We start from the raw sequence: 27,540 nt of genomic DNA on the forward strand, positions 1-27,540 counted from the left end.
GTGATAAGTTATAGCATATAAATTATGTTTCTTATGTATTATAATCGTCACTAAGACTAATACTATAGCTAGGATTAAAAGAAAATCCACCAGATTCGTCTAATACATGTTTACTGGTGGTTTTTTTTCTTTTTTGAATTAAAAAAATTTTTTTAAATTTTATATTGGGGTATAGTTGATTAACAGTGTGGTGTTAAATGTTTCCTGTTGATAGAAACTGCAGGTGTCCTCTCGGCCATCATCATCCCCGCACAGACAAAGTGGAAGAGCCAGGATGCAGGCTCAGGGACCAGTGACCTCCGTGTGCTGTGTTTCCCGTCCCCACAGCCCCGTGAACCATGTGTCAGTTTACTCACGTAGCAAGTCACTTCTTAAACCTGGGACCAGGTCATACCATCAGGGAAGTTAACGTACCCTAACTTCAGCATCTGTAGGTCGGCCGTCTATCATAGCAAATCCCTCAAAAAGCGTCCTGTAGAGGACGCTCCGGCGGGCGGCGCACTCCTCGGGAGGGAGGCGCTCCAGGACCCGCGCCCGGTGCTGCGCGTACAGGCCCAGGACCAGCCCCACCGCCGCCTCGCGCACCTTCTGCTCCCGGTGCTCCAGGGCCCGCACTGCGAACTAAGCACAGGGTCGGGGCGTGCTCTTGTTACTGGCTCGCGAGATAGCCACGTTTATTTCTTCTGGCATAAAAGAAACATAGGGACGTCACGGACATTTGAAAAACACCGAAGACAACGCCCACAGACTTCCAGCTATTAAGATACAGAGTTTTCCTCACTTCCTTTACTTTACATGTGCAGCTGAACTCATGTTGTATGCACAATTATTAGTGTTTTGCTTTCTCCTACTTCAGGTATTAAATAGCATTTCGAAAGTTACATCCCCCCAGAAACTTCATATTAAGTATGAGAAAATATTTCAATCATAAAGAGGAAATATAATAAACTTCATGCATCCACCATCTAGATTAACCAACGTTTATCATTTTTGCCGTGTTTGCTTCAGCTCTAAGAAACAGAACCCTAGGACTACGGTGCAAGTCCCCTTGGAAGTCTCCCTGGCCCCCTGGCCCCTCCCACGCCCCTCCCCCGCCAGAGGCATCAGTGTCCTGAAGTCGGAGGGCACGTGCCCCCCAGACGTCTTCACTTGCTGCACAGTGTACGTGCCGTGTGCATGTGTGTGTGTGTGTGTACACATAGGATTTTTGTTTGACATTATAAATGATTCACTGTGCTTATCATTCTGACACTTTATTTCTTCTTATTCAACGTTCCTTTTTCAAGATCTGTGCATGACCTTGACGTAGGCAAACAATCCACTCCATCCATTTTAAGCTCTTTAGTGTCATCGGAACACAACACAATGCCCCGACGTTCCCACGTGTAGTAAACCCATGCCCCATCCTGGTCCTTTGGGCGCCGGCCCCTCACTGGCTGGGCTTCCTCACTTCCCATGTCTCCGCCTGCCACACACTCAGGTTTTACCCCAGACCTTGTCCTTCCCAACCCCCGCACCAGCTCGAGAAGTTCTGACTGTGAGCACCCCCCGGGGATGATCACCTCCTGCCTCTCCAGCTCACCTGTCTGCACTCCCTCCCGTCTGCCACCTCCCGCGAGTCTTTCCCGCCCCGCGAGTCCATCACCAAGTCGCCCCCGGCATCCCTGCAGGCCCTCAAATCTGGGGCCCCCCCTCCTCCATGTCCCCAGGTGAAGCAGAAGGTGCTGTGGGCTCGGGAATTGTGCCAGCTGGTTTCATGCTGGACTTTGGGCCATGGCGATCCTGGGGTCCTTGGCATCACGCAGTAAACTGACCCGTGACGTTTCCTGGTCGGTTTCCCTGCTCAGAGGTCAAGGGCAGCATCTCATACTTCCTGCTCGCCTCTCAAACCTCCCCATCCACTCTCGGCTTTGAGCCGACGCCCTCCTGTCGAGAGGCTGGCTGCCCGCTGCCCAGCTCTGGGCCGAGCTGTCCGAGCGTGCGCTGCGGCCCCATTCCATCGGCTGCCTGGGGGCTTGGCTCCTTCAATTAAAGCCTCACCCCCACCTCCAACTTCTACTCATTTCTCCTCCTTCTTAAACTCTCTGTCTGGATCAAGCCCACCGCATGGAGACGGACCAGCACAGGGGGCCGTGCTCACCAACCCAGTTTCCCCACTTCCTTGGGGCACAGCTGTACACGCCTCCCGGGCCCTGCAGTGAGGATGGGGCCGCCTCAGTGGATGGAAATGTCTGAGAGTGGCTCGGCCCGTGGGCACCTCCACTCACAACCTCTAGTCACCCTCCTCCGTTCAGTGACCTCGGAGGTCACGTGTGAAGCCGTGGCATCACACCGGGAGGAGACGGAGCCCCCGAGTGCCCACAGAGCAGAGCGGCCTCTGTCCCCACAGATGGCACCGGCCACAAGGGACAGCAGTGAGCCTCTGCTGTGTCACTGCCCTGGAGAGTGCGCATCTGTGATGGCAGCACAGCTTACTGGGCCAAAGCTTACGCTGGGATCCTGAAGTGGGCGTGGCCCTAACAAGGATGTAAGCACGTGGGGCCGGCTTCTGGTCTGTGCTGGGGAACAAGGAAACTGACGTGGAGGCAGGACAGACAGTGGCCACGTGACGCAGGGCAGGACAGGGGACACTGACCCACACTCAGGAGGCAGTCCAGGGGCTCCAAGTGAACAGACACAATCAGTGTGCACGTCTGGGGTTCATGGGGTTGTCCAGAGCACAAAGCATGCACCTCCTTCCACAGACCTGCCACCCGCTACGACGCGGCGTCACTGCTTGCAGAGCTTGCTTCCCTGGGGACACGGCTCTGCACGGCTCATGCCCCGACGCCACGGCGTAACCGGCAGCGTGACTCCAGCACCCTCATGTGTCAGAGAAAGCGGCGACGTTCCGAAATCGCCCCCCACCTCTGCACGCAGCCAGCACCGGCCAGACGCTTGCCATGCTCCGGCCACCAGCTCGGGGCCCAGGCTGCGGCGGCCACCCTGGGGCACTTACCCGCATCACGCTGTCCACGGTGAAGCCCATGCCCTCCGTGCCCAGGTCCTGCAGCAGGCGGGCCAGCAGCGCCATCTGGCTCATGGCCAGGTGAGCCGAGGAGTTGGCTTTTAATGGCTGGACCAGGTAAGATGGGATAAGCTGGAGAGACTTCACTTCTTTAAACAAGGCCATTTCCTATAAAAACCAACATCATTTGTTAAGTTTTACTGGAAAACGCTAAGGGCAACTTAGTGCCATCCGCAAAGTAAACACTGAAGGAAAAAACAGGAAACAAAAAATGACAGTGACAAATGGCAGTAAAGTCACTGATCTATAAGCTCATATTTCTATTTAAGACGTAATAACAATTAAAAACAAAAACCAAAAGCATCAGAAATAAAAACCACGATCACTTGGAGATTAATGAAAGCCTTACAACAAATGTGATTGGTAACTTAAGGTTTCTCTTCTCAGGATTTCACAACCTCAAGAAAAAGGTTTTCTAATTTCTAAAATTCTGAAAGAAATTAGTCCTGCTGCGAGAACCACCATTTCAGTATTTATTAAACACCAGCCAAGCATGTAACCACGCACGATACTGCAGGTGAACAGATCCCTGACGGGTTTAGATGAAGGAGGGTAAGTACCTCCACACAGTCCAATGTCTCCAAATGAGCAAGTCTTCCCGCAATTAAGATTTCATCATTTAATTAGCCAGACGCAGAAAAAGAAAAAAATGGTAAAATATTAAAGAGAAAGATCGAAGAAACAATAAAATATTGATAAAATATGAGCTGTAATATAGAAAGACATCTGTTTTTAGCAGGTCTGCAGGCCACACTACCCAAAACACCCTCTCATTTTGACAGTACAGTTAACTCTCTCTCTGGGCCCATGAGTAGCTCTGAACCAAAGGAAAGAAGAAAGAGGAATGACAGCCCCTCAGAGCAGCATGAACAGTGAACTCCCACGTGACACACAGATGCTGAGGACGCGGGGATGCAGGGTCGGCTGCCCAGATGCTGGTGCAGAACGAGAACAGCTCCCAAGCAGAGGACACTCAGCACCACCACTGTCTCAGAGGTGAATGTGGCTTGAAAATAATTAGCTGCATATTCAACGCATCCTTTGAAAGATTTCCCCCAAATAGTATCACTTACTTGTTTTCTCTGAAAATTTAAGTTCATTAAACAAAACAAGATCAGTGGTTCTTCATGTTGGAGAAACTATGGCAGCTTTGGGTTCCTTCCCTAGAAAGCCGTGCACACTCACAGTACTGTGTGTGACATTCGAAGGAGCTCGCAGACTTTCTGAATCTTAATCTGAGATCTCCTAGACCAGATGGAGTCACTAATTTAAAGAGAGCAAAGCATATTCTCACACTGCTCGTCTAAGCGTGTGCCCCAAACTCTTCTTCTTAAAATTGTTATTGGAGTATAGCTGATTTACAGTGTTGCCTTATTTTCTGCTGTACAGCAAAACGAATCAGTTATATATAAATACATATCCACTCTTTTTTAGATTATTTTCCCATATAGGTCATTACAGAGTACTGAGAAGAGTTCCCTGTACTATACAGTAGGTCCTTATTAGTTATCTATTTTATATATAGTAGTGTGTATATGTCAATCCCAAACTCCCAATTTATCCCTTCCCCCGTGCTTTCCTGTTTTCTACGTCCGTGACTCTCTGTTTTGTAAATAAGTTCATTTGTACCCTTTTTAAAAAAAATTCCACATATAAGCAATATCATATGATATTTGTCTTTCTGTGTCTGACTTACTTCACTTAGTATGATAATCTCTAGGCCCATCCATGTTGCTGCAAATGGCATTATTTTGTTCTTTTGTATGGCTGAGTAATATTCCATTGTATATATGTACCGCATCTTCTTTATCCATTCCTCTGTTGATGGACATTTAGGTTGCTTCCATGTCCTGGCTATTGTAAATAGTGCTGCAATGGACATTGGGGTGCACGTATTGTTTTGAAATATGGTTTTCTCAGGGTATATGCCCAGTAGTGGGATTGCTGGGTCATGTGGTAGTTCTATTTTTAGTTTTTTAAGGATCCTCCATACTGTTCTCCATAGTGGCTGTACCAATTTACATTCTCACCAACAGTGCAAGAGGGTTCCCTTTTCTCCACACCCTCTCCAGCATTTATTATTTGTAGACTTTTTACCGACAGCCATTCTGACTGCTGTAAGGTGATACCTCATTGTAGTTTCGATTTGCATTTCTCTAATAATTAGCGATGTTGAGCAACTTTTCATGTGCTGTTTGGCCACCTGTATGTCTTCTTTGGAGAAATGTCTGTTTAGCTCTCTTGCCCATTGTTTAATTGGTTTTTTTTTTTTTTATATTGAGCTGCATGAGCTGTTTGTATACTTTGGAGATTAATCCCGTCAGTTGCTTTGTTTGCAAATATTTACTCCCATTCTGTGGGTTGTCTTTTCGTTTTGTTTATGGTTTCCTTTGTTGTGCAAAAGCTTTTAAGTTTAATTAGGTCCCATTTGTTTATTTTTGTTTTTATTTTCATTACTCTAGGAGGTGGATTGAAAAAGATCTTGCTGTGATTTATGTCAAAGAATGTTCTGCCTATGTTTTCCTCTAAGGGTTTTACAGTGTCTGGCCTTACATTTAGGTCTTTTTTTTTTTTTTTTTTTTTTTTTTAAAGAAATTCACGTTCTTTTATTTATTTATTTATGACTGTGTTGAGTCTTCGTTTCTGTGCGAGGGCTTTCTCTAGTTGCGGCAAGTGGGGACCACTCTTCATCGCGGTGCGCGGGCCTCTCACCATCGCGGCCTCTCTTGTTGCGGAGCACAGGCTCCAGACGCGCAGGCTCAGTAATTGTGGCTCACGGGCCCAGTTGCTCCGCGGCATGTGGGATCTTCCCAGACCAGGGCTCGAACCCGTGTCCCCTGCATTGGCAGGCAGACTCTCAACCACTGCGCCACCAGGGAAGCCCTACATTTAGGTCTTTAATCCATCTTAAGTTTATTTTTGTGTATGGCATTAGGGAGTGTTGCAATTTCATTCTTTTACATGCAGCTGTTCAGTTTTCCCAGCACCACTTACTGAAGAGACTGTCTTTTCCCCATTGTATAGTCTTGCCTCCTTTGTCATAGATTAGGTGACCATAGGTGAGTGGGTTTATCTCTGGACTTTCTATCCTGTCCCACTGATCTGTATTTCTGTTTTTGTGCCAGTACCATACTGTTTTGACGACTGTAGCTTTGTAGTATAGTCTGAAGTCAGGGAGCCTGATTCCTCCAGCTCCATTTTCCTTTCTCAAGATTGCTTTGGCTATTCAGGGTCTTTTGTGTTTCCATACAAACTGTAAAAATTTTTGTTCTAATTCTGTGAAAAATGCCATTGGTAATTTGAAAGGGATAGCACTGAATCTGTAGATTGCTTTGGGTAGTATAGTCATTTTGACAAAATTGATTCTTCCAATCCAAGAACATGGTATATCTATCTGCTTGTGTCTTCTTTGATTTCTTTCATCAGTGTCTTAGAATTTTCTGCATATAGGTCTTTTGTCTGCTTAGGTAGGTTTATTCCTAGGTATTTTATTCTTTTTGTTGCAAAGGTAAATGGGATTGTTTCCTGAATTTCTCTTTCTGATCTTTCGTTCTTCGTGTACAGGAATGCAAGGGATTTCTGTGTATTAATTTTGTATCCTGCCATTTTCATCAAATTCACTGATGAGCTCTAGTAGTTTTCTGGTAGCATCTTTAGGATTTTCTAGGTATGGTATCATGTCATCTGCAAACAGTGAGTTTTACTTCTTCTTTTCCAATTTGGATTCCTTTTATTTTTCTTCTCTGATTGCCATGGCTAGGACTTCCAAAATTGTGTTGAATAAAAGTGGTGAGAGAGGACACCCTTGTCTTGTTCCTGATCTTAGACGAAATGCGTTCAGTTTTTCACCATTGAGAATGATGTTTGCTGTGGGTTTGTCATATATGGCCTTTATTATGTTGAGGTAGGTTCCCTCTATGCCCACTTTCTGGAGAGTTTTTATCATAAATAGGTGTTGAATTTTGTCAAAAGCTTTCTCTGCATCTATTGAAATGGTCATATGGTTTTTATTCTTCAGATTGTTAATGTGGTGTATCACATTGATTGATTTGCATATGTTGAAGAAACCCTTCACCCTTAGGATAAATCCCACTTGATCATGGTGTATGATCCTCTTAATTTGTTGTTGGATTTGGTTTGCTAGCATTTTGTTGAGGATTTTTAAGTCTATATTCATCAGTGATATTGGCCTGTAATTTTCTTTTCTTTTTTTGTAGTATCTTTGTCTGGTTTTGGATCAGGGTGATGGTGGCCTCATAGAATGAGCCTGGGAGTGCTCCTTCTGCAATTCTTTGGAAGAGTTTCAGCAGGATAGGTGTTAACTCTTCTCTAAATGTTTGATAGTATTAGCCTATGAAGCCATCTCGTCTTGGACTTTTGTTTGTTTTTGTTCACGCTGCACAGCGTGTGCAGTTAGTTAGTTCCCCAACCAGGGATGGAACCTGTGCCCCCTGCAGTGGAAGCACAGACTCCTAAACAGTGGACCACCAGGGAATTCCCTGTTAGAAGTTTTAAAATCACAGTTTCAATTTCAGTACTTGTGATTGGTCTGTTCATATTTTCTATTTCTTCCTGGTTCAGTCTTGGAAGGTTGTACCTTTCTGAAAATTTGTCCATTTCTACTAGGTTGTCCATTTTATCAGTGTATAGTTGCTTGTAGTAGTCTTTTATGATTCTTTGTATTTCTGTGGTATCTGTTGTAACTTCTCCTTTTTTATTTCTAATTTTATTGATTTGAGTCCTCTCCCTTTTTTTTCTTGGAGTCTGGCTAAAGGTTTATCAATTTTGTTTATCTTCTCAAAGAACCAGCTTTTAGTTTCACTGATCTTTGCTATCTTTTTCTTTGTCTCTATTTCATTTATTTCTGCTCTGATCTTTAGGACTTCTTTCCTTCTACTAACTTTGGGTTTTGTCCTTCTTTCTCTAGTTGCTTTAGGTGTAAGGTTAGGTTGTTTATTTGATATTTTTCTTGTTTCCTGAGATAAGACTGTCTTGCTATAAACTTCCCTTTTAGAACTGCTTTTGCTGTGTCCCACAGGTTTTGGATTGTTGTGTTTTCATTGTCATTTGTCTCTAGGTATTTTTTGATTTCCTCTTTGATTTCTTCAGTGATCTCTTGATTATTCAGTAGTGTATTGTTTAGCCTCCATGTGTTTGTATTTTTTACAGTTTCCTTCCTGTAACTGATATCTAGTCTCATAGCGTTGTGGTTGGAAAAGATACTTGATACAATTTCAATTTTCTTAAATTTACCAAGGCTTGATTTGTGACCCAAAATATGGTCTATCCTGGAGAATGTTCCACGAGCACTTGAGAAGAAAGTGTATTCTGTTGTTTTTGGATGGAATGTCCTATAAATATCAATTAAGTCCATCTTGTTTAATGTGCCATTTAAAGCTTGTGTTTCCTTATTTATTTTCATTTTGGATGATCTGTCCATTGGTGAAAGTGGGGTGTTAAAGTCCACTACTATTATTGTGTTACTGTCGCTTTCCCCTTTTATGGCTGTTAGCATTTGCCTTATGTATTGAGGTGCTCCTATGTTCGGTGCACAAATATTTACAACTGTTATATCTTCTTCATGGATCGATCCCTTGATCATTATGTAGTGTCCTTCCTTGTCTCTTGTAACAGTCTTTATTTTAAAGTCTATTTTGTCTGATATGAGTATTGCTACTCCAGCTTTCTTTTGATTTCCATTTGCATGGAATATCTTTTTATGTCCTCTCACTTTCAGTCTGTATGTGTCCCTAGGTCTGAAGTGGGTCTCTTGTAGACAGTGTATATATGGGTCCTGTTTTTGTATCCATTCAGCCAGTCTGTGTGTTTTAGTTGGAGCATTTAATCCATTTATTTTTAAGGTAATTATCAATATGTATGTTCCTATTGCCATTTTCTTAATTGTTTTGGGTTTGTTTTTGTAGATCTTTTTTCTTCCCTTCTTCTTTTGTTCTCTTGTGGTTTGATGACCATCTTTAGTGTCGTATTTAGGTTGCTTTTTCTTTTTTGTGTGTGTATCTATTGTAGTTTTTTTGGTTTGCATTTCCCATGAGGTTTTGATATAGCAGTCTATATATAAACAAGGTTGTTTTAAGTTGCTGGTCTCTTACTTTCCAATGCAATTCCCATTTCCTGCATTTGTGCTCTCCTCTTCTCACGATTGCTGGTTTTGATATCATATTTGTGTGTGGATGATTTGCTTTTAGTGTATGTTTGCCTTTACCAGCGAGCTTTCCCATTTCTTAGTTTTCTTGTTTGTAGAAACAAGAATTCCCCCCCCCCACCCCACCTAGAGAAGCTCCTTTAGCATTTGTTGTAAAGCTGGTTTGGTGGCGCCGAATTCTCTTAGCTTTTGCTTGTCTGAAAAGCTTTTGATTTCTCCATCAAATCTGAATGACAGCCTTGCTGGGTAACGTATTCTTGGTTGTACATTTTTCCCTTTCGTCACTTTAAATATATCCTGCTATTCCCTTTTGGCCTGTGGAGTTTTTGCTGAAAAATCAGCTGATAACCTTCTGGGGATTCCCTTGTATGTTATTTGTTGCTTTTCCCTTGTTGCTTTTAATATTTTTTCTTTGTATTTAACTTTTGTTAGTTTGATTAACATGTGTATTGGCATGTTTCTCCTTGGGTTTATCCTGTATGGGACTCTCTGCACTTCCTGGATTTGGGTGACTATTTCCTTTCCCATGTTAGGGAAGGTTTCAGCTATAATCTCTTCAAATATTTTCTCAGTCCCCTCTTTTTCTCTTTTTCTTCTGGGACCCCTATAATTCGAATGTTGGTGTGTTCAATGTTGTCTCAGAGGTCTCTGAGAGTGTCCTCAATTCTTTTCATTCTTTTTCCTTTATTCTGCTCCTTGGCAGTTAATTCCACCATTTTATCTTCCAGCTCACTTATCCGTTCTTCTGCCTCAGTTATTCTGCTATTGATTCCTTCTAGTGTATTTTCCATTTCAGTTATTGTGTTGTTCATCACTGTTTGTTTGTTCTTTAGTTCTTCTAGGTCCTTGTTAAACATTTCTTGTATCTTCTCCATCCGTGCCTCCATTCTTTTTCTGAGATGTTGGATCATCTTTATTACCATGACTCTGAATTCTTTTTCAGGTAGACTGTCTATTTCCTCTTCATTTAGTTGTTCTTGTGGGTTTTTACCTTGCTCCTTTGTCTGCAGCATATTTCTGTCTTCTCTTCTAATTTACTGTATTTGTGGTCTCCTTTCGCAGGCTACAGGGTGGTAGTTGCTCCTGCTCCTGGTGTCTGCCCCCTGGTGGGTGGAGCTGGGTCTTGTCCCTCTGGTGAGCAGGGTTGTGTCAAGAGGTGTGTTTTGGGGTGTCTCTGAGCTTAGTATGACTTTAGGCAGCCTGTCTGCTAATGGGTAGGGCTGTGTTCCTTTCTTGCTGGTTGTTTGGCCTGAGATGTTCCAGCACTGGAGCCTGCAGGCTGTTGGGTGAAGCTGGGTCTCGATGCCAAGACAGGGACCTCCAGGAGAGCTCATGCTGATTAATATTCCCTGGGGCTGGGAATTCCCTGGTGGTCCAGTGGCCAGGACTTGGCACTCCCACCACAGTGGCTTGGGTTTGACCCCTGGTTGGGGAACCAAGATCCCACAAGCCGCAGAGTGTGGTGTGCCCCAAACTCTTAAATGCTCACTTCTATCTTAGCTTCCCCCAGCGCCCAGGCTACAGGAGGCGTGTCTACTCAAAGAATAAAAATATTTAGATCAAGACCATTATACATTTTTCTTGTACCCCACTTTTCTATTCTGATTTAATTCTCCATAGATTTTTATTTATTAAAAAAATTAATAGCGTACGCTGAATAAGAAAAACACTAGAAAAAGCAAACTGTACATTTTAATCATGTTTAAGGCAACATTTACCTGGTTTAGAACATAAGGAAAATATGGCGGTGAATCACTAAGGATAATCTATGATGCTCTTGGGTAGACAGGATCTTTTTTTTTTTTTTTGTCCATTTCTTCCAGGTTGTCCATTTTATTGGCATAGAGTTGCTTGTAGTAGTCTCTTAGGATGCTTTGTATTTCTGCGGTGTCTGTTGTAACTTCTCCTTTTACATTTCTAATTTTATTGATTTGAGTCCTCTCCCTCTTTTTCTTGATGAGTCTGGCTAATGGCTTATCAATTTTGTTTATCTTCTCAAAGAATCAGCTTTTAGTTTTATTGATCTTTGCTATTGTTTTCTTTGTTTCTATTTCATTTATTTCTGCTCTGATCTTTATGATTTCTTTCCTTCTGTTAACTTTGGGTTTTGTTTGTTCTTCTTTCTCTAGTTCCTTTAGGTGTAAGGTTAGATTGTTTACTTGAGATTTTTCTTGTTTCTTTAGGTAGGCTTGTATAGCTATAAACTTCCCTCTTAGAACTGCTTTTGCTGCATCCCATAGGTTTTGGATTGTTGTGTTTTCTTTGTCATTTGTCTCTAGGTATTTTTTGATTTCCTCTTTGATTTCTTCAGTGATCTCTTGGTTATTTAGTAACGTATTGTTTAGCCTCCATGTGTTTGTGTTTTTTACGTTTTTTTCCCTGTAATTCATTTCTAATCTCATAGCGTTGTGGTCAGAAAAGATGCTTGATATGATTTCAATTTTCTTAAATTTACTGAGGCTTGATTTGTGGCCCAAGATGTGATCTATCCTGGAGAATGTTCTGTGCACACTTGAGAAGAAAGTGTAATCTGCTGTTTTTGGATGGAATGTCCTATAAATACCAATTAAATCTATCTGGTCTGTTGTGTCATTAAAAGCTTGTGTTTCCTTATTTATTTTCATTTTGGATGATCTGTCCATTGGTGTAAGTGAGGTGTTAAAGTCTCCCACTATTATTGTGTTACTGTCGATTTCCTCTTTTATAGCTGTTAGCAGTTGCCTTATGTATTGAGGTGCTCCTATGTTGGGTGCATATATATTTATAATTGTTGTATCTTCTTCTTGGATTGATCCCTTGATCATTATGTAGTGTCCTTCCTTGTCTCTTGTAACATTCTTTATTTTAAAGTCTATTTTATCTGATATGAGTATAGATACTTCAGCTTTCTTTTGATTTCCATTTGCATGGAATATCTTTTTCCATCCCCTCACTTTCAGTCTGTATGTGTCCCTAGGTCTGAAGTGGGTCTCTTGTAGACAGCATATATATGGGTCTTGCTTTTGTATCCATTCAGCAAGCCTGTGTCTTTTGGTTGGAGCATTTAATCCATTCACGTTTAAGGTAATTATCGATATGTGTGTTCCTATGACCATTTTCTTAATTGTTTTGGGTTTGTTTTTGTAGGTCTTTTTCTTCTCTTGTGTTTCCCACTTACAGAAGTTCCTTTAGCATTTGTTGTAGAGCTGGTTTGGTGGTGCTGAATTCTCTTAGCTTTTGCTTGTCTGTAAAGCTTTTGATTTCTCCATCAAATCTGAATGAGATCCTTGCCGGGTAGAGTAATCTTGGTTGTAGGTTCTTCCCTTTCATCACTTTAAGTATATCATGCCACTCCCTTTTGGCTTGTAGAGTTTCTGCTGAGAAATCAGCTGTTAACCTTATGGGAGTTCCCTTGTATGTTATTTGTCATTTTTCCCTTGCTGCTTTCAATAATTTTTCTTTGTCTTTAATTTTTGCCAATTTGATTACTATGTGTCTCGACGTGTTTCTCCTTGGGTTTATCCTGTATGGGACTTGCTGCGCTTCCTGGACTTGGGTGGCTATTTCCTTTCCCATGTTAGGGAGGCTTTCAACTATAATCTCTTCAAATATCTTCTCTGGTCCTTTCTCTCTCTTCTCCTTCTGGGACCCCTATAATGCGAATGTTGTTGCGTTTAATGTTGTCCCAGAGGTCTCTTAGGCTGTCTTCATTTCTTTTCATTCTTTTTTCTTTAGTCTGTTCCGCAGCAGTGAATTCCACCATTCTGTCTTCCAGGTCACTTATCTGTTCTTCTGCCTCAGTTATTCTGCTATTGATTCCTTCTAGTGTAGTTTTCATTTCAGTTATTGTATTGTTCATCTCTGTTTGTTTGTTCTTTAATTCTTCTAGGTGTTTGTTAAACATTTCTTGCATCTTCTCGATCTTTGCCTCCATTCTTATTCCGAGGTCCTGGATCATCTTCACTATCATTATTCTGAATTCTTTTTCTGGAAGGTTGCCTATCTCCACTTCATTTAGTTGTTTTTCCGGGGTTTTATCTTGTTCCTTCATCTGGTATATAGCCCTCTGCCTTTTCATCTTGTTTGTCTTTCTGTGAATGTGGTTTTTGTTCCACAGGCTGCAGGATTATAGTTTTTCTTGCTTCTGCCATCTGCCCTCTGGTGGTTGAGGCTATCTAAGAGGCTTCGGGTAGACAGGATCTTGTAAGGTATTAAGAAAGTCAAGTATCTGTAGTTATATGTTTATTATTTATGGTTTCAAATTTTGTGGTGAAGTTCATACCTGAATAAAATTGGAAGCTATAACACGGAGGCGAGCAGAAGAATCTCCAGTTCTTGTGAGCAGAACAGGAATGGTCCTTTCCACACAGTGAGTTGTTTCAAGCTTACCCAGTTTATGTTTAGGAATATATTGTGTGATTATCATTTTCAACAATTTCAAAGATGCCTGAAAGACCTAAGAAAAAAGTGATAAAAACAGATGAGCCACTCTAACTGAATTCCACCAAAAGAAAACATGAAATTTACTATTAGTTATAAACATGAACGTTACGCTGAAAACTACACGCTGTCGGAAGGACTGGAAATGGCCAACTGAAAACTGCTCTGTGAGCACAGTTCCCTGCACACAGAAGGCACGGGCTCTTATCTCCCACGTGTCATAAAGTCCCCGACATCTCTCCATGAGCCAAATATCTGATATTACCGCTGAACTGCATGAGCTCCTGTGTGAATGCAGACGACAGTGTAATTGCGGGATGTTCATTCTTAAGGCCCTTTCAGGGTCAGGAGAAGTCAGTGGTAACTCCCAAGCTCCTCAGGTGTCATGAAGAACAAAAACATAAAGGGGCATGTATCAGTCGTCGTGGCCAAGCCTCTGTGCACACAGGACCAGAGGGCACGGCCCACGGGGACAGACCTCAGACTCCTTAGCGACCACATTCCTTCCTCGAGAGCTTCATTCCTAGTGACACCACATGCTAGGTGACAACAGTACTGGGGACCAGGCTGCCTCTCGGGCTACCCTGACCTCCTGGGGACATCCCGGCAGCTCTCTGGCAGACACGGGGGCCCCTGAGGGGCGGGCAGGGACTCACTGGGGTCACGATGTCTCGGATGGCTCTCCTGATGAGGAATACGGCCGCCCTCAGCGTGCTCTTCAGGTCTTCCTTTGGGGTTGCCGCCGGTGCATCCATCAGCTGTTTATACAGGGCGAGCAGCGCGTCCTCCCGGTGCGACCATGTCTTGGAGTAGGCCCCGGCCACCTGGGAGGGCGGGAGCCGGCCCCTCAGAGGGGGTGCTTGGCCACGCCCCCTCCCCAGCAGCCCCAGCCGTCCTGGCAGCCTGCGCCCTGCACCCCCGGCCTTGGTTTGTTCTAAACCAAGACACAGCTTTTCTAATAACAGGATCTCCACCCACCAGGTACGCGTATTTGGAGAAATACTCCTCCTAACGTGCAAAATTTAAGTTTATGTTAAAACATGGAACGTATTAAAAGTTCCAGCACGAGAATCTTTTGAGGCTGGTGACACGCTCAAGTTTTGTTTGCTCTGCTGTCCTCTTCCCTGGAGCTGGCAGTGCTCTCAGGCAGGAGCTGGTGTTGGACCCCAGCCCTGTCAACACCACAAAGGAGGCCCAGGCTTAAATGGATACTTGTCATGAAATCTGAAATTCTAGCTTACGCTTGTGCTGCTTCACATAAGGAGTAACTATCAAAAGACTTTGCCATTGAACAGTGAGGACAAAGGGCAGTTGCAGCATCAGGACCAGCAAGCCTGGGAGCCCTGTGGAGCCGCCCGCCCCTGCCCGTTGTTTGCAGGCTGTTTATACGAGCTTCTGTTCTTACCAAGGCCTCTCCCAGCACGTCCACGGTGGAGCTGGCTTCGCGCAAGGCCTTCTCTGTTAAAGGCTCAGGCTCGCCCGCGGTGCCCGCCCTGGGAGGCTCGCCGCTGTCCGTGTCCCTCCTCTCTGGCTCCGCGGCCACTGCCCCAGGCTGCTTGCGGGTCGTGGGAAGGGGCCGCTCATCGTAGGGCAGGGACTCGAGCTGCGGGAGGACAGGGCGGCTGCTGGGCTCGGTGCAGGATCCTCCCCGTGTGCTGACCCCCCCGTCTACACCCGTGGGCTCACTGCTTGGGACTTACCTGGTCAGAATGATGGTATTTTGCTAAATATCAGTCTTATCAAGTTAGAATAATTTATACAATAGGGTGTAATTGGAAAAAAAATTAGATCAGGGGTTTTATTCCCTTCTAAACTTACTACAGACCTAATAAGCAATGTAGATTCTGCCGCGATTACTATTTACAACTAGTGATTTCAGTTCAGCTGACAGTAGGTCACCACAGTAAAAGTCATTACAGTTTTTTTCTGGCAAGACCTTTGGCATTTTCTTAGTTTATTAGTTTATTTCTGAGAAATAACTATCAAGCCTCATTTTAAACGCATCCAGTATCCAGCAGCCTTGAACTAACACAGGCAGCCAAAGCTCCAGATCCTTACGCCACCTTTGTCTGCACGCTTCAGCAGACATTTCCCGGGCTCTGCTCTTGGTGACCCACGCAGAGCAATGGGAAGACAGACTCCCTGCCCTCGACGGGCCTCGTTCTCAGGGGGAGACAGATACACATTAAACAAGTAAACACGTCGCAGACTTCCAGGTAACTGAGGGCAGAAAGAGCGATTCCAGAGTCACTTTCTAAGGCAGGCATCACGGTGACACTGAACAGACAAGGAGGACTGTTTATTCATACTTAATACTTGCTGAGGTCTTAACTGGGTGTACAACACATGTGAGATTCAGTTTCTCATCTTTTAAAATGTACTCACACTTGTAAAACAAAACACATTGAGGTACTAAAAAAGGAGAAATTAGAGTACTTTTAGATTGAGGTGTGCAACATAACAATTAAGTTGCAGACAAGATATCACTTGAGGGAGAGGGAGGACGGCAGTGCTCACAGACGCGCCCTGGGAGAGCCAGCGGCACGAGGCAGCTGTGGGCCTCTCCAGCTTTCCTGGGCCTCTGGCTGCCGTCGGCACTTGCCTGTGCCCGCCTGGCATCCTTCCTTCCTCCCCAGGGTCTACTGGCCACGTGGCCACGCACAGCAGGGGTTCCAGGGAGGCCCTAAGAGGCCAGTCGGCACCTTTGTCCCCTCTGGTCCTCGTCACTGCTCCTGAAGTGGCAGGTGACTGAGGCCGATCTAAGCAGGGTTAACCCGGGGACTCTGCTTAGAATGGGACGCACGCTCCCCCCAGATGGCACAGCGTACAGACCTGAAGCTGAGGTCACATGACGGGCCCAGCCTTCCAAGAGGGCGTCTCAGAACCACAGAAAACAGACTCGCAAGACAGGAATCAAACCAACCCTGGAACCCACGTGACCTCTTAAAATTCCCAGTTATAAACGCCAATAACCCCCAGTTTGAACCAGGTTTTCTGTCCCGTGCCACACAGGAGGTTCTAACAGGTACGGTAACTGTGTATGACTTGCACCGAGGCTCTACTAAGGTCATGCCAGGGTAGGAACCTGACGAATACTGTCTCATTTATTCCTGGAAACCACCCTTTAAGCAGACGTCTGTACATCTTTGCAAAGAGAAAAGCAGAGGCTCAGTGGATGAAGTGTGTCTCAGCTACTGGCTGATGTTCTGGCCGCAGCTTTTCTGCCCCTCTCCTTGATGCAGCGCGGGTAACGCTGTCACTGTTTTGTACCCTGATACATCCCTTGTCCCGGGAAAGCACCTGGCATGATGCGGGTCCCCACTACATACATGTGGAATGAACTGCCCACAGCGTGAACATGAGTTACCTACATGGGTCTTGGGAGGAGGGTCTGCGGCGGGGGGTGACCGGTCCACCGCACAATGCTGAGGAGAAATGTCCAGGGGATGCGATGAAGCCTTCTCGTGAAGGAAAGGGTCTGCAAACTGGTTTTCTGTCCCCCTTTCTTCTGGCTGTGGCAGTGTGAGCGTGGGCTGCTGGTGGCAAGGGCTGCTGGAACAGACCAGGGGCTGGAGGGGCAAGTCCAGAGGCCTCCGTATCTGGGGAGAAACAGGCCATTCAATCCCCAGTGTCACTGCCCCACCAGACCCACCCCTTGTTCCCCCAGGGGAGCGCTAGTTTGGGAGGGCAGGGGGGAAACCCACACTGACGAGGTCCCATAGCCATGTCACTGCCCCCGACTGTCTCTGGATGGCTACTGTGTGGACCACTCAAGTGACACCTGTACCAAAACACCAGCGTGGCCGTGAGCGTCCGTGCACGGGGTGCTGTGGCGGGGAGGCCACAGGCGGGCAGGGAGTACTCGGGCTGGACCCGAGAGGCCTGTGCTGGTCACTCCGTGTCTGCAAAGCGGGCCACTTTGTGTCACCTGAACGAGTGCAACCGACTCAGCGGTGGTCACGTGCTGGGCCAGAAGCAAGCGCTCCGGGCAGACGACCGCATCTGGGGCTCCCTGTTCTCACCCCCGTGGATGGGATGGGGAAACTGAGGCACAAAGAGGCCAAGGAATGAGTCCGAGACCACAGAGTTGGACGGAGGAACGGAGCCCGGGGCCTGGCAGCGAGTGCCAGAGGCTGCACTCCCTGCACTGCCCTCTGGGTGCCGGGCCTGTGTCCCAGCCTGGAACGTGGGCTCTGGACATGAGACCCGCCCCACCCAGCCCGAGCCACCAGGGTGGTGCTCTCTCTCTGCACTCCCGGGGACCGCGCGGGCAGGGCTGCCAACAGGAGAGATGCAGAGGCCCGCCGGGAAGCCTTCCCACCCGACCTGCCCTGTCTCCGCCTCTGCAAATCCTCCTGCAAGAGTGCGTCAAGGCCAGGCCTACGATACGGGCCCGCGGGCTGCAGCTACCTGTCACCGCTGTGGCCTGAGCCTGACAAAGTCCTCCGTTTTGCAACACACGCGGCCGCCCTCCCTCGTGGCCCCAGGTGCAGGCCCCCGGCACCCACCAGCTCGGCGCCCACCAGCTCGTGCAGCCGCAGCTGCCCGTACACCCGGCTGCGGTAGCGCTCCATCTGCTGCTTCTTCTCCTTGGCCAGGTCGTAGTCCTCCTTCTCCACGGCGCAGCGCTTTTCCACCTCGTACCGGCCCAGCCGCTCCCCGACCTGAAGCACACGGCCGACCCGCTCACGCGAGGTGCAAAGGCGGCTTTAAAGGAACGCTTCGAGGACAGTGTGGGCGACCAGCTCCATGTCGGGGGCAGAGGGGGACGGCACGGGGAATGGCGGGAACGGGCCACCGCCACCTGCGAGCTCACGGTAGTTTAAACATCCTATGTTTCCTGCGGCCGCGGACGGCACACGGCCCCGAGGAGGGCTCTGCAGGGGTGTGTGCTCTTGCTGTCCTTCCTGTGCTGACGCCCCTGAACCCACGCTAACCCCGCAGCCTTCAAGAGGCCTGCCATTTGCTGAGCGGGAACCAGGGCAGTTAGACACGGAGCCGCCGCCTTCCCCGCAGGCAGTACCTTCTGCAGGTCGGCAATGGCCTGCTTGAGCGTCTTGGCGTCGTCGTAGCGCTCCCTCTGGGCCGCCTCGCGCTTCCTCTCATCTAACCTACGGATAATCTGTGCCACTTCCGGATCCTGGTACATGTCAAAGGCCAAGTCATCTAGTGGGGAAATATAGTCAGACTTCCTAAAGGAAAGGAAAGGGTACTTTAGAGCCAGTTTCAATCTACGTGACGCTGCAGGGGGAGAGTGGGCCCCGTGCTCAGTGCTGAAGACACAGACAGTCTGGAAAGGTCCCACCCCCACCCGTTCCGGAGCATTTCCGGCTGAGAAAGCAGAGGCTCAGAGAAGTCAGTAACGGGCTTCAGGGTCACACAGCAAGTGCAGGCAGGTCTTGCTGACCCCACAGCGTATGCTCTTGACCATGAATTATATGCACTCGGGGCATCTGAGCCCTCAGTGCGCTCATTCACTCGTTTGGCAGAAATTCCGAGTGCAGACCGTGCAGGGCTCTGCTCTGGGCGCAGGGACGGGACAGAGCACGTGCATCATTTGCAGACGTGGGAAAACCAAAACCAAAGCCAGCCGTGACCAGGCCCCAGCCCTGCAGAGGCTGGCTTGGTGGCCCAGGCCGAGTCCAGGGTTGCATTTCACGCCACAGTAATGGCGACGAGCATTAGAGATGGAGAACTGCTACCACTGGGCTTGTACCTCAAAGTGTCTGATCGTAGGACATCACCATCCAGTCCTGCAGGAGATCAGAGAAATCCTTCCCAGAATAAATGACCTAAATGTGATCTGAATAACCTGTTTCAGATTACGCATCGCCTCCCTCTTTCCTCCCAATTCTATAACCGGCCAGCAGCTTTCTTCTGGGCCTGACGTTTAGAACCAGGACGCCGTTCTAACTACTCGACAGAAGCGTTAGGGGACACGGTTCAGAGTCTCCCAATCTGCTGCATCAGAGGCAGGAAGACGCCTGCTGTTAGCTTCGCCTTGGGTGTCCTTGCACACAGGGAATCTCATTAAAGAGATTATTTGTCATAAAAGTTTGGTTGATTAACAATATATTCAAACAGGACGTGGGACCACATCGCCTTTCAAAAGCAGCCGGGACCCCCTTCCCCCACGCCTTGATTCAGGCGGCTGCAGGCACAGCAGCGGGCACACGGCCACGGCGGCTGTGAGCATCTCCGTTCGTCTCAGTGATGACTGAACAAGAGCACGTTTCTGTGCTTCCAAGATCCGTTGACTCTTTTTACCTAAATACACACCACACTCTCAAGTCTAACTCACTCTGCCTTGAAGTTCCAGAGGTGAAACCAAGACTTCTTTACAGTATAAAAACCCTATGAAGGACGAAATGATGTTGCAATGCCCAGGCATCGGCAGCGCCCACTTTCCACGATGCCCCAGCGGTGCCTGTGGACTCAGCCTTGGGCGCTGCCCACAACCTTTCAAGACCTCCCTCTACCTTCAGGAAAACCCTGGCCGGGGGTGGGGGCGGGGGGGGGGTGGGGCAGGACAAGAAACTGCAGTTTACTGTCCCCCATGGCTAACTTGATAAAGTACTGATTTAAATAGAAACCACAATTCCCCAGAGGGCTTTTCTTGGAGATACTAAACCCGGTAAATGAGCTTAGTCGTCCCTGGTCCCTGTTCACCAAGGGCAAAGCCAGGGGTAGCACCTCCACGATGCTGAAGGAAGTGGAGACGTACCTGCCGTCAGCGTTCTCCCCCATGCTTCTCACCCCCACCTGGCAAGGTGAGGACTCCAGCAGGCAGGAAGGATCCGGGCTGGGGACTGAGGTGGAACTTGTGTAGGTGGGATGGGTCACCCTGCACCGTAACTTTTTATACACGAAACTGTAAGCACGGCCTCCACTCCAGTGTGCCATACTCAGCACCACCCAGTGGCTCCGAGCAACGGCACAGAGAATTGACCCCACGTTTGATGCAAACGGAAGAGCCAGCAGTTCTGGCCATGTGCGTGTGAGCGTGGAAATACACCACAGGTCATGGGCAAATGTCAACCGTCTACTAACATCTAAGCATCTTATCTTTTTGCTATTGGGAAGCTGCCATCAGAAAAGGGGACCTGGGTATTGTTTTGAATTCCTTTCTCTTTAGGCCGGGCGCCTGTGGAAGGGGTCCCCCTGCTTTAATAAACAGCAGGCACATGACAAGGGTGCTGAAGGACTCTGTCCCAGAGGGGCACCTAGGGACAGAGGGTGTAAAGTGCCGTGCCCTTGGCCTTGCCCTCCACGCCTGACTTGCTAAAGAGTCAGCAAGATAGCGAAGTCTGTACAACTGTCCACGTGACGAGTGTGGAGAGGAACTTACAGAAACTGATGTGACATGCAGTTCTCACTCCCTTAAGGAATGAGGTTTTAAAGCAGATATAAGATGAACTTTGGGGTAACTGGTAATCTGGGTCAATTAATACTTCGATTCTTACCTATGAATTTGCCTGTGCCACCAAAATACCAAAGGATGGCTGACAGATCTTTTATCTGAATGCATTTGAGGAACTGTCTAGTAATACCAGAACATATAAGAAATGAAGTCATCTCTGAAGGGCAGTGAATGAAGATGTGCTAAATAAAACAGCGACCTTAATCTGCAGTGTATTTAAGACAATCCCATCAGTGGCTTATTCGGCTCCAGACTGAATGTAGAGGCCCCCAGGTCCAGGATCCTTTCTTTGGAGCTGACTTGCACTTTCATGATTCCAAGGAAAATTACAGAAATGTATTGCCTCGGGTGGGCAGGGCTCTTACCCAGAACAAGTTCCTTCGAGAGCTGGGTCCTCTGTGTTGTGCCCTAGATAATGATCAATCAGCTTCTCTCTAGAGGTCTTTGGGGGAAAAAGTTATGCTTAGTATCTCAGAGAGAAAAGGAACAACATAAAACAGGGATGATCTGACATAAAGGTGTCAGTCAGGGAGTTTCAATGATCCTAGTGTCCTGGAGGGACAACTAAAATTCTCGAGTAAAGTTTAATACAACAGCTGCTGAAAATTATCTGCTAGCTGTTCACCAGATAGTTTTGTGAGGATTTTTAGGATGAGACTTTTGTGACAAAAATAAATGATCCCCTCTTGTTAGAAATAAACGTCCCTCTTCAGGAATGAAACTTCCCAAACTTACAATATTGCTTTCATCACTGAAGTCTGCAGGGTCTCCAATGATATTTATTGCAACCAAAGCAACCTAAGAAAGAGTTAATCAACAGAAATTAAGCATAAAATGTTTGACATGACTTAACCCCATTATAACAAACTCTGAGCCAAGCTGTCGTAAAACGGGATGATGCACGGCAAGATGCTTCAATTGTAAAATCTCACGCTAATACACAATTATTAATGACTTGTATAGATTACAGAAGTTAATGTTCTAACGCTGAACCAAGAGGGTATTTTAATGTTTAAAGGATGTTAAAACAATATAGCTAAAAAACCTCCGAAGTTTTAACCCAGCTTTATATTGAACCATCCACTCAAGGTTAAGGATGGGGTCACATCTACATGATCGTGGTAAATTAGACAATGAAATGAAAACCCACGTTAACATAGCTTGGTTTGTCCAAGGCACTGATTCTCATTTGACGGGGAGGAGCCGCCTTCCCGTACCCCCTTCCTTGAGAATCACGGTTGCTGAACTGAAAACTGAGGAGTTACTGGTGAATACACAGATGGGGTGGAGGAGGGAAAAGGCTCAGAATTCTGCTGTCATATACAGACCAGGCAACATGACTGTCTCAGAACTCTCCTTCAGCTCACTTGCTCAGCATAAAGCTCTGACTTGTTGGAATGCTTGCATTCCTCTTGGAGGGGGCAGGGAGTGCTGTAAATACTTGTGCTAATTAACAAGACTGCTTTGGACACAGTTGATTTCCACTATATTCTTTATGCCAAAAAAATAAAAAGAAAGGGACGGAGGGAGCTAGAGAGATTCTGGACTGCATGCGTCATTAACCCGCATTCTCGATTTCCAGCAGGGGATTTATCTCGTAAGAGTTTAGTGGGTTTATGTAGAACAGTGTTGTCCAACAAAAATACTGGGCTGGCCAAAAAGTCTGTTTGGATTTTTTCCATGAGATGTTACGGAAAAACCCCAACAAACTTTTTGGCCAACCCGATATAATGCAAGCCACATATGTAATTTAAAATTTTCTAGTCGACACAGTGAAAGAAACATTTAAAATCGATTTTTTGATTTTACCAATATATTTAAAGCTAATGTATCCAAAACATCCCCCTCTCCTTGTGTAACCGAGCCTGGGTCACACATGCAGCCCACGCACGTGGACCAGCCACGCTCCCAGTGTGCACAGCCGCACGTGGCCGGTGGCTCTGAATCGGAGCGCGCAGCTCCAGGGAGCTTAGCACTCTCCCACAGACACCACCTTAAAGGAGGAGTCTGAGATGCCACAAAGCAGGGGGCGGGGCAGGGGTGTCACCAAGGGGAGGGCCCATGTGTCTCACCTGATTATACACATTGTACTTGTTGATATGGTTTTGGTGAAAAATCAGCTTAAGAAACTGTCCTACTGCATCCACATAAACCGATTTTAGTTCCCGGGCTTTGCAACCTGTCTTCTCATTGTCACAGAGAGAGACGTAGCTGAAAGAAAAAACACAACTCTGGAATCACGTTGATGTGGAAATATGCTGCCTTCGGTGCCCACTGAGCTCCGCAGGTTTCAAGGAAAGTTAGGTTTGGAATGAAAAACCCTAGGGAATAAAGCCCAGCAGTCAAATTCTAAATAGCTCTCTTCAGATAAGCTCTGCAGCTGAAAAGTGGCCTGAATACGACCGACAGGAACACTGCTCGGTAAGCACACTCAGCACTAGGCAGGGTTCAGAAGTGGTGTGACCTCCACCCGCACGCAAGTACGTGAGACAGCGCCAAGGGCAAGGGCGATTCCTTAGTGTTTAATTGCTCTGAGGTAGAATTAGGCTAAAAGTCCCCACCATACGTGTTTAATTTCATTCTTACCCAAGCCTTCGAAACCGCTCTGCTTGATATGGTGCGAAATATTCAGGCAGGCTCTCACTAACGTAGAACTCGATTTTACTGGCAATCATATACTGGTGAGCGAGCAACTGTAGTTTTCTTATCCGACATCTCTCCACCATTTGAAGAACAATTTCTTGTGGAAACTGGCAAAATCTGAAAGAAAACACATTTTTGTTTTATCTGCAGGATCTCCGTAGAGGGTTGAGGGATGTTCGCAGCCCACTTCCACGTACGTGGCAGGTCTGTGGGTTCTGACGCTGCAGGGTCCCCGGTGCTGTCCCCGTCCTCTGGCCTTCCAGTTGCAGCTGGAGCTCGGAGTGAAGGTTTGCTGGGGTCTGCCAGCCCCCCAGCATGAATCATACTTGGAGCAGTTAGTTAGTGGTTTGAAATGAAACCCAAAGTTTATCACGAGATAAAAACATCAATCTAAAGAGGCTGTACTAGTGAGTCAAAGGATTTTCCACCAGAACCTGAACACTTCAGGAAACCCCTTGCTTTACAGAATCCTGAGTGGAGTGAGCAACGATCAATACTTCAAGAGAGCCTCTCACGCTCGCTCAGCAGCCTGGAGAAGCCTACAACTGTCCACAATGGAGCTTCTAATTCTGTACAGAAGGGACACAGCGCATGAGAACGTCACACTGCAGTATATGATCACGACTGGGGGTCGGGCAGCACGATGCTTCAACAGCGGGCAGCGTGTGCGCCGAGCTGGCAAACACTGGGTGCGCACGACAGTGGGCATCGAGGGCATCTAGAGCCGGGGAAGCACCGAGGATGCGACAGTGGGAAAGGCCTCTCCAGCACGAGTCACGATCCTCCTTGAGTGCAGTGGTGACCTGGCCACTGGCCGGCCTGGCCCCTCTCCTGCCTTTCCTTCCAGCAGCCCCAGCACACTGCAGGTGCCCGTCCCCACCACAGCTGAACTGCACCAGAGCCAGCCTGCCCCTTCTCTTGACCCCATCACCCCATCAACACACACGCACATGCACCCTCACTCACACAGACTCGCACACTCTCACACACATTCACACACACTCACACACTCTCATACACACTCACGCTCACACACAAACTCACACAGTCACTCACACAGTAACACACACTGACACACATTGAGACTCACACACACACACACACTGAAACTCACACACACTCATACACACACTCACACACACTGACACGCACACACACACTCACACAAACCCACTCACACACCACACACCTACACACTCACACACATACACACTCTCACACTCATACACACTCACAAAACACACTCACACAAACCCACTCACACACCACACACCTACACACTCACACACATACACACTCTCACACTCATACACACTCACAACACACACTCACACACTCTCACACTCATACACTCACAGGGTCACACACTCACACAACACACACACACACTCCAGAAAAGCCTGAGGAGCCTCCCCTGACCCTGCCTCCATCTCCAGCTCCCGTCCCGTTTCTCAGCTGCCCCCTTGGCCAAGGTCACAGGCCACCACTGACCTCCATGAGGCTGAGTGCAACGTACACCTCATGGTCCTGACCTCCTGGGCCCCTTCCTGCCTCGGGCCGCCTTCCCGTCCGGCCCTGACTGTGCCCTGGGCTGGGTTCCAGGTTCCCTTCTCTACCTAGACTCACTGTGAGGCAACCCACCTGCCCCATGGCTTTGCAAACCTCCTATCAGGGAGGAACCCCAAGCAAACACCATCCTGTGCCCGCACTTGCGCATCTCGTTGGTGACTTGACATTGAGTGCAGGCATGCTCAAAGCACCAGATGTGACGCAGACACACACACCCCTGACCCCGCTCCCCGAGCCGCCCCAAACAGCCCCCTCCCCCAGCTTTTCAGCATCGGCACCGCACCCATCCTGTGGCCCGTGCCTGTCCTTACGCCTCCAGCAGGAGGGTAACCATCAGTGGGCAGGACAGAAAGGACGAGCACAGGAAGGACCGTCAGGCTGAACGGACGGGACTCTGGAAACTTTTGTGCTTAACTGAGGGACGTAAAAGGGTGAGCGGGGAGAGCGCTGCTGAGAAGGTGGGGCCAGTGACTACGGATGGAACAGACTCGTATTCTGGGGGGTGATCGCTGGGGTTTCCTAAACGCCAAGGTTGTAAGAGAGATGCATGTGGGGCAGGAGGGCAGCCAGGAAACTGGGAACTTAGCAATTCGAGCCTTGAGTACCCTTCAGTCAAGCACTGCTTTAGACATTTCAGATATTTACTTTTTTTAAATGCAGGGCATAGACATTATGATTGGTGGTGAGATCATTCTAGACATAAGGACACAGTAATCTCGTGTGGAAAAAAATCCTTTATTATTTAAAAAAAAAAAAACCTCCAAAACTGTTTAAGGAAAACTAAGATGACTGACAAAAGTTTGAAGCTGTATATTTTAAAACCCTTCAAAAAAAGGGCTATGGGAATTCCCTGGTGGTCCAGTGGTTACGACTCAGCGCTTTCACTGCTGAGGGCCTGGGTTCGATCCCTGGTCAGGGAACTATGATTTAGCTATTCAAAGGTAGCTTATTGAGAGTTTATAGATGAATCAAAAATACCCCTCAAACTGATTAAAAGAAGGGACAATACCCTGTGCAAATCAGTGAAGAGAAACCCACCTAAAATGGAGCCGGGGGCCCTGCAGGGAGGGTCTCAGGCATGGACTTCCTTCATCCGGGCAGGGAGCGGCAGATTCGGCTGCCCCAGCAGCAGAAGGGAGACCTTCTCCCGGTCCAGTAACAGCCCAGCCAACGAGATGCTGTGACCACCCCAAACCCTCGCTTTCCTCCAATGGACTTAGGTTCAAAGCAGCCCCTCCCAACTGCCCCTTTTCTCTATAAAATAAGGTTTCTCTCTCTCCTTTGTCCTCAGACTCACCTACGCTTTCACCAGTTTGCATGTCCCGAACTGCAATTCCCCTGCCATTCTGGAATAAGCTCATTTTGCTGGCAAAAACAACTGGCTATTTTATTTTTAAGGCTGACATCGCATGGTGTCCAGAAGTGGGTTCTGGAGGAGATGGACCCTGGACCCCCGTGTGACAGCCGCCCGTGCCCCGTGCCCCGCTCCCCTCCCCTCCCGGCAGTGAGAGCCCTCCTCCTTCCGGGCCAGGAAGCCTCCCCTCCGATCAAGCTCCCTCCTTCTGGTTGAGTGCTCTGACTTTATTTGGGATCTGCTTTTTTTCTTTTTGGGAAGGCTTTGTCCTTTTGGTGAGTACTCACTCATTTGTTCCCCCTATTGGAAGTGTGCTAGAATTTTGGTAAAATTCCACTGGAATCAGGCTATTTAGGGATTTTTCTTTTGCTCTTGAGAAAAGCTCTAAGAAATGGGACCCCAGTCACCTAAATGCTCTAAGGGCACCCTCCTTCGGGGACCCTGGCTGGTGTTATGTTTAAAAACTATGGTCCTTCCTCATGCACATTTTAAACTAAATAGACTGACTTAACCCCAAATACTTCAGAATACCAAGGGCCATTATGGGGAACTTTCAACCTCTCCAAACTTGTTTCTCTCAGAAACGAATTAGAAAGCCACGGCTCTAAAACTAAACAGACTGAATGCGATGCTTATTTTAATTGGTACCTTGGAGCTTCCAAACACATCCAGGACTCTAAAACTGCCTCTTTACAAAATACCATTCCTAGACTAACAGAGGCGAACAAACTGAAAGACGACAAAATGGCTTCTGAAGCCTCTCTCCCCTCCCCCCTCCCCCTTGTGCCCCTGCGCCACCTTCCCTCCCCTTCTGCCCATCCTCACCTCCTCTGGGCCCTCCACCCCCTCCTAACCCTCTTGCTGAACTCCCCTTTTTCTCCAAACCTCTCCCTGTTTCCCCCTCC

The 27,540-nt window shown here is 47.3% G+C and overlaps 1 protein-coding gene across 3 annotated transcripts in view; it reads right to left on the reverse strand.

The window, feature by feature from the left end:
- CEP104 (centrosomal protein 104) overlaps positions 1-27,540 on the reverse strand; it is a 53,003-nt gene that overhangs the window by 12,470 nt on the left and 12,993 nt on the right. The window contains exons 3-14 of one of the 3 annotated variants that reach the window (XM_059904317.1): positions 23,656-23,829; positions 23,142-23,280; positions 21,805-21,867; positions 21,435-21,511; positions 18,673-18,841; positions 18,158-18,313; positions 17,021-17,248; positions 15,055-15,252; positions 14,306-14,473; positions 13,492-13,665; positions 2,999-3,175; positions 415-621 (exon numbers count right to left, since the gene is read on the reverse strand). In XM_059904317.1, coding sequence (XP_059760300.1) covers positions 415-621; positions 2,999-3,175; positions 13,492-13,665; positions 14,306-14,473; positions 15,055-15,252; positions 17,021-17,248; positions 18,158-18,313; positions 18,673-18,841; positions 21,435-21,511; positions 21,805-21,867; positions 23,142-23,280; positions 23,656-23,829 — 1,930 coding nt within the window. Of the gene's footprint in view, positions 1-414; positions 622-2,998; positions 3,176-13,491; positions 13,666-14,305; positions 14,474-15,054; positions 15,253-17,020; positions 17,249-18,157; positions 18,314-18,672; positions 18,842-21,434; positions 21,512-21,804; positions 21,868-23,141; positions 23,281-23,655; positions 23,830-27,540 lie in introns of those variants that run through there. The other 2 variants (XM_059904396.1, XM_059904479.1) reach the window with 2 other exon arrangements.

Source organism: Balaenoptera ricei, chromosome 1 (assembly GCF_028023285.1).
Source record: "Balaenoptera ricei isolate mBalRic1 chromosome 1, mBalRic1.hap2, whole genome shotgun sequence".
Taxonomy (NCBI): domain Eukaryota; kingdom Metazoa; phylum Chordata; class Mammalia; order Artiodactyla; family Balaenopteridae; genus Balaenoptera; species Balaenoptera ricei.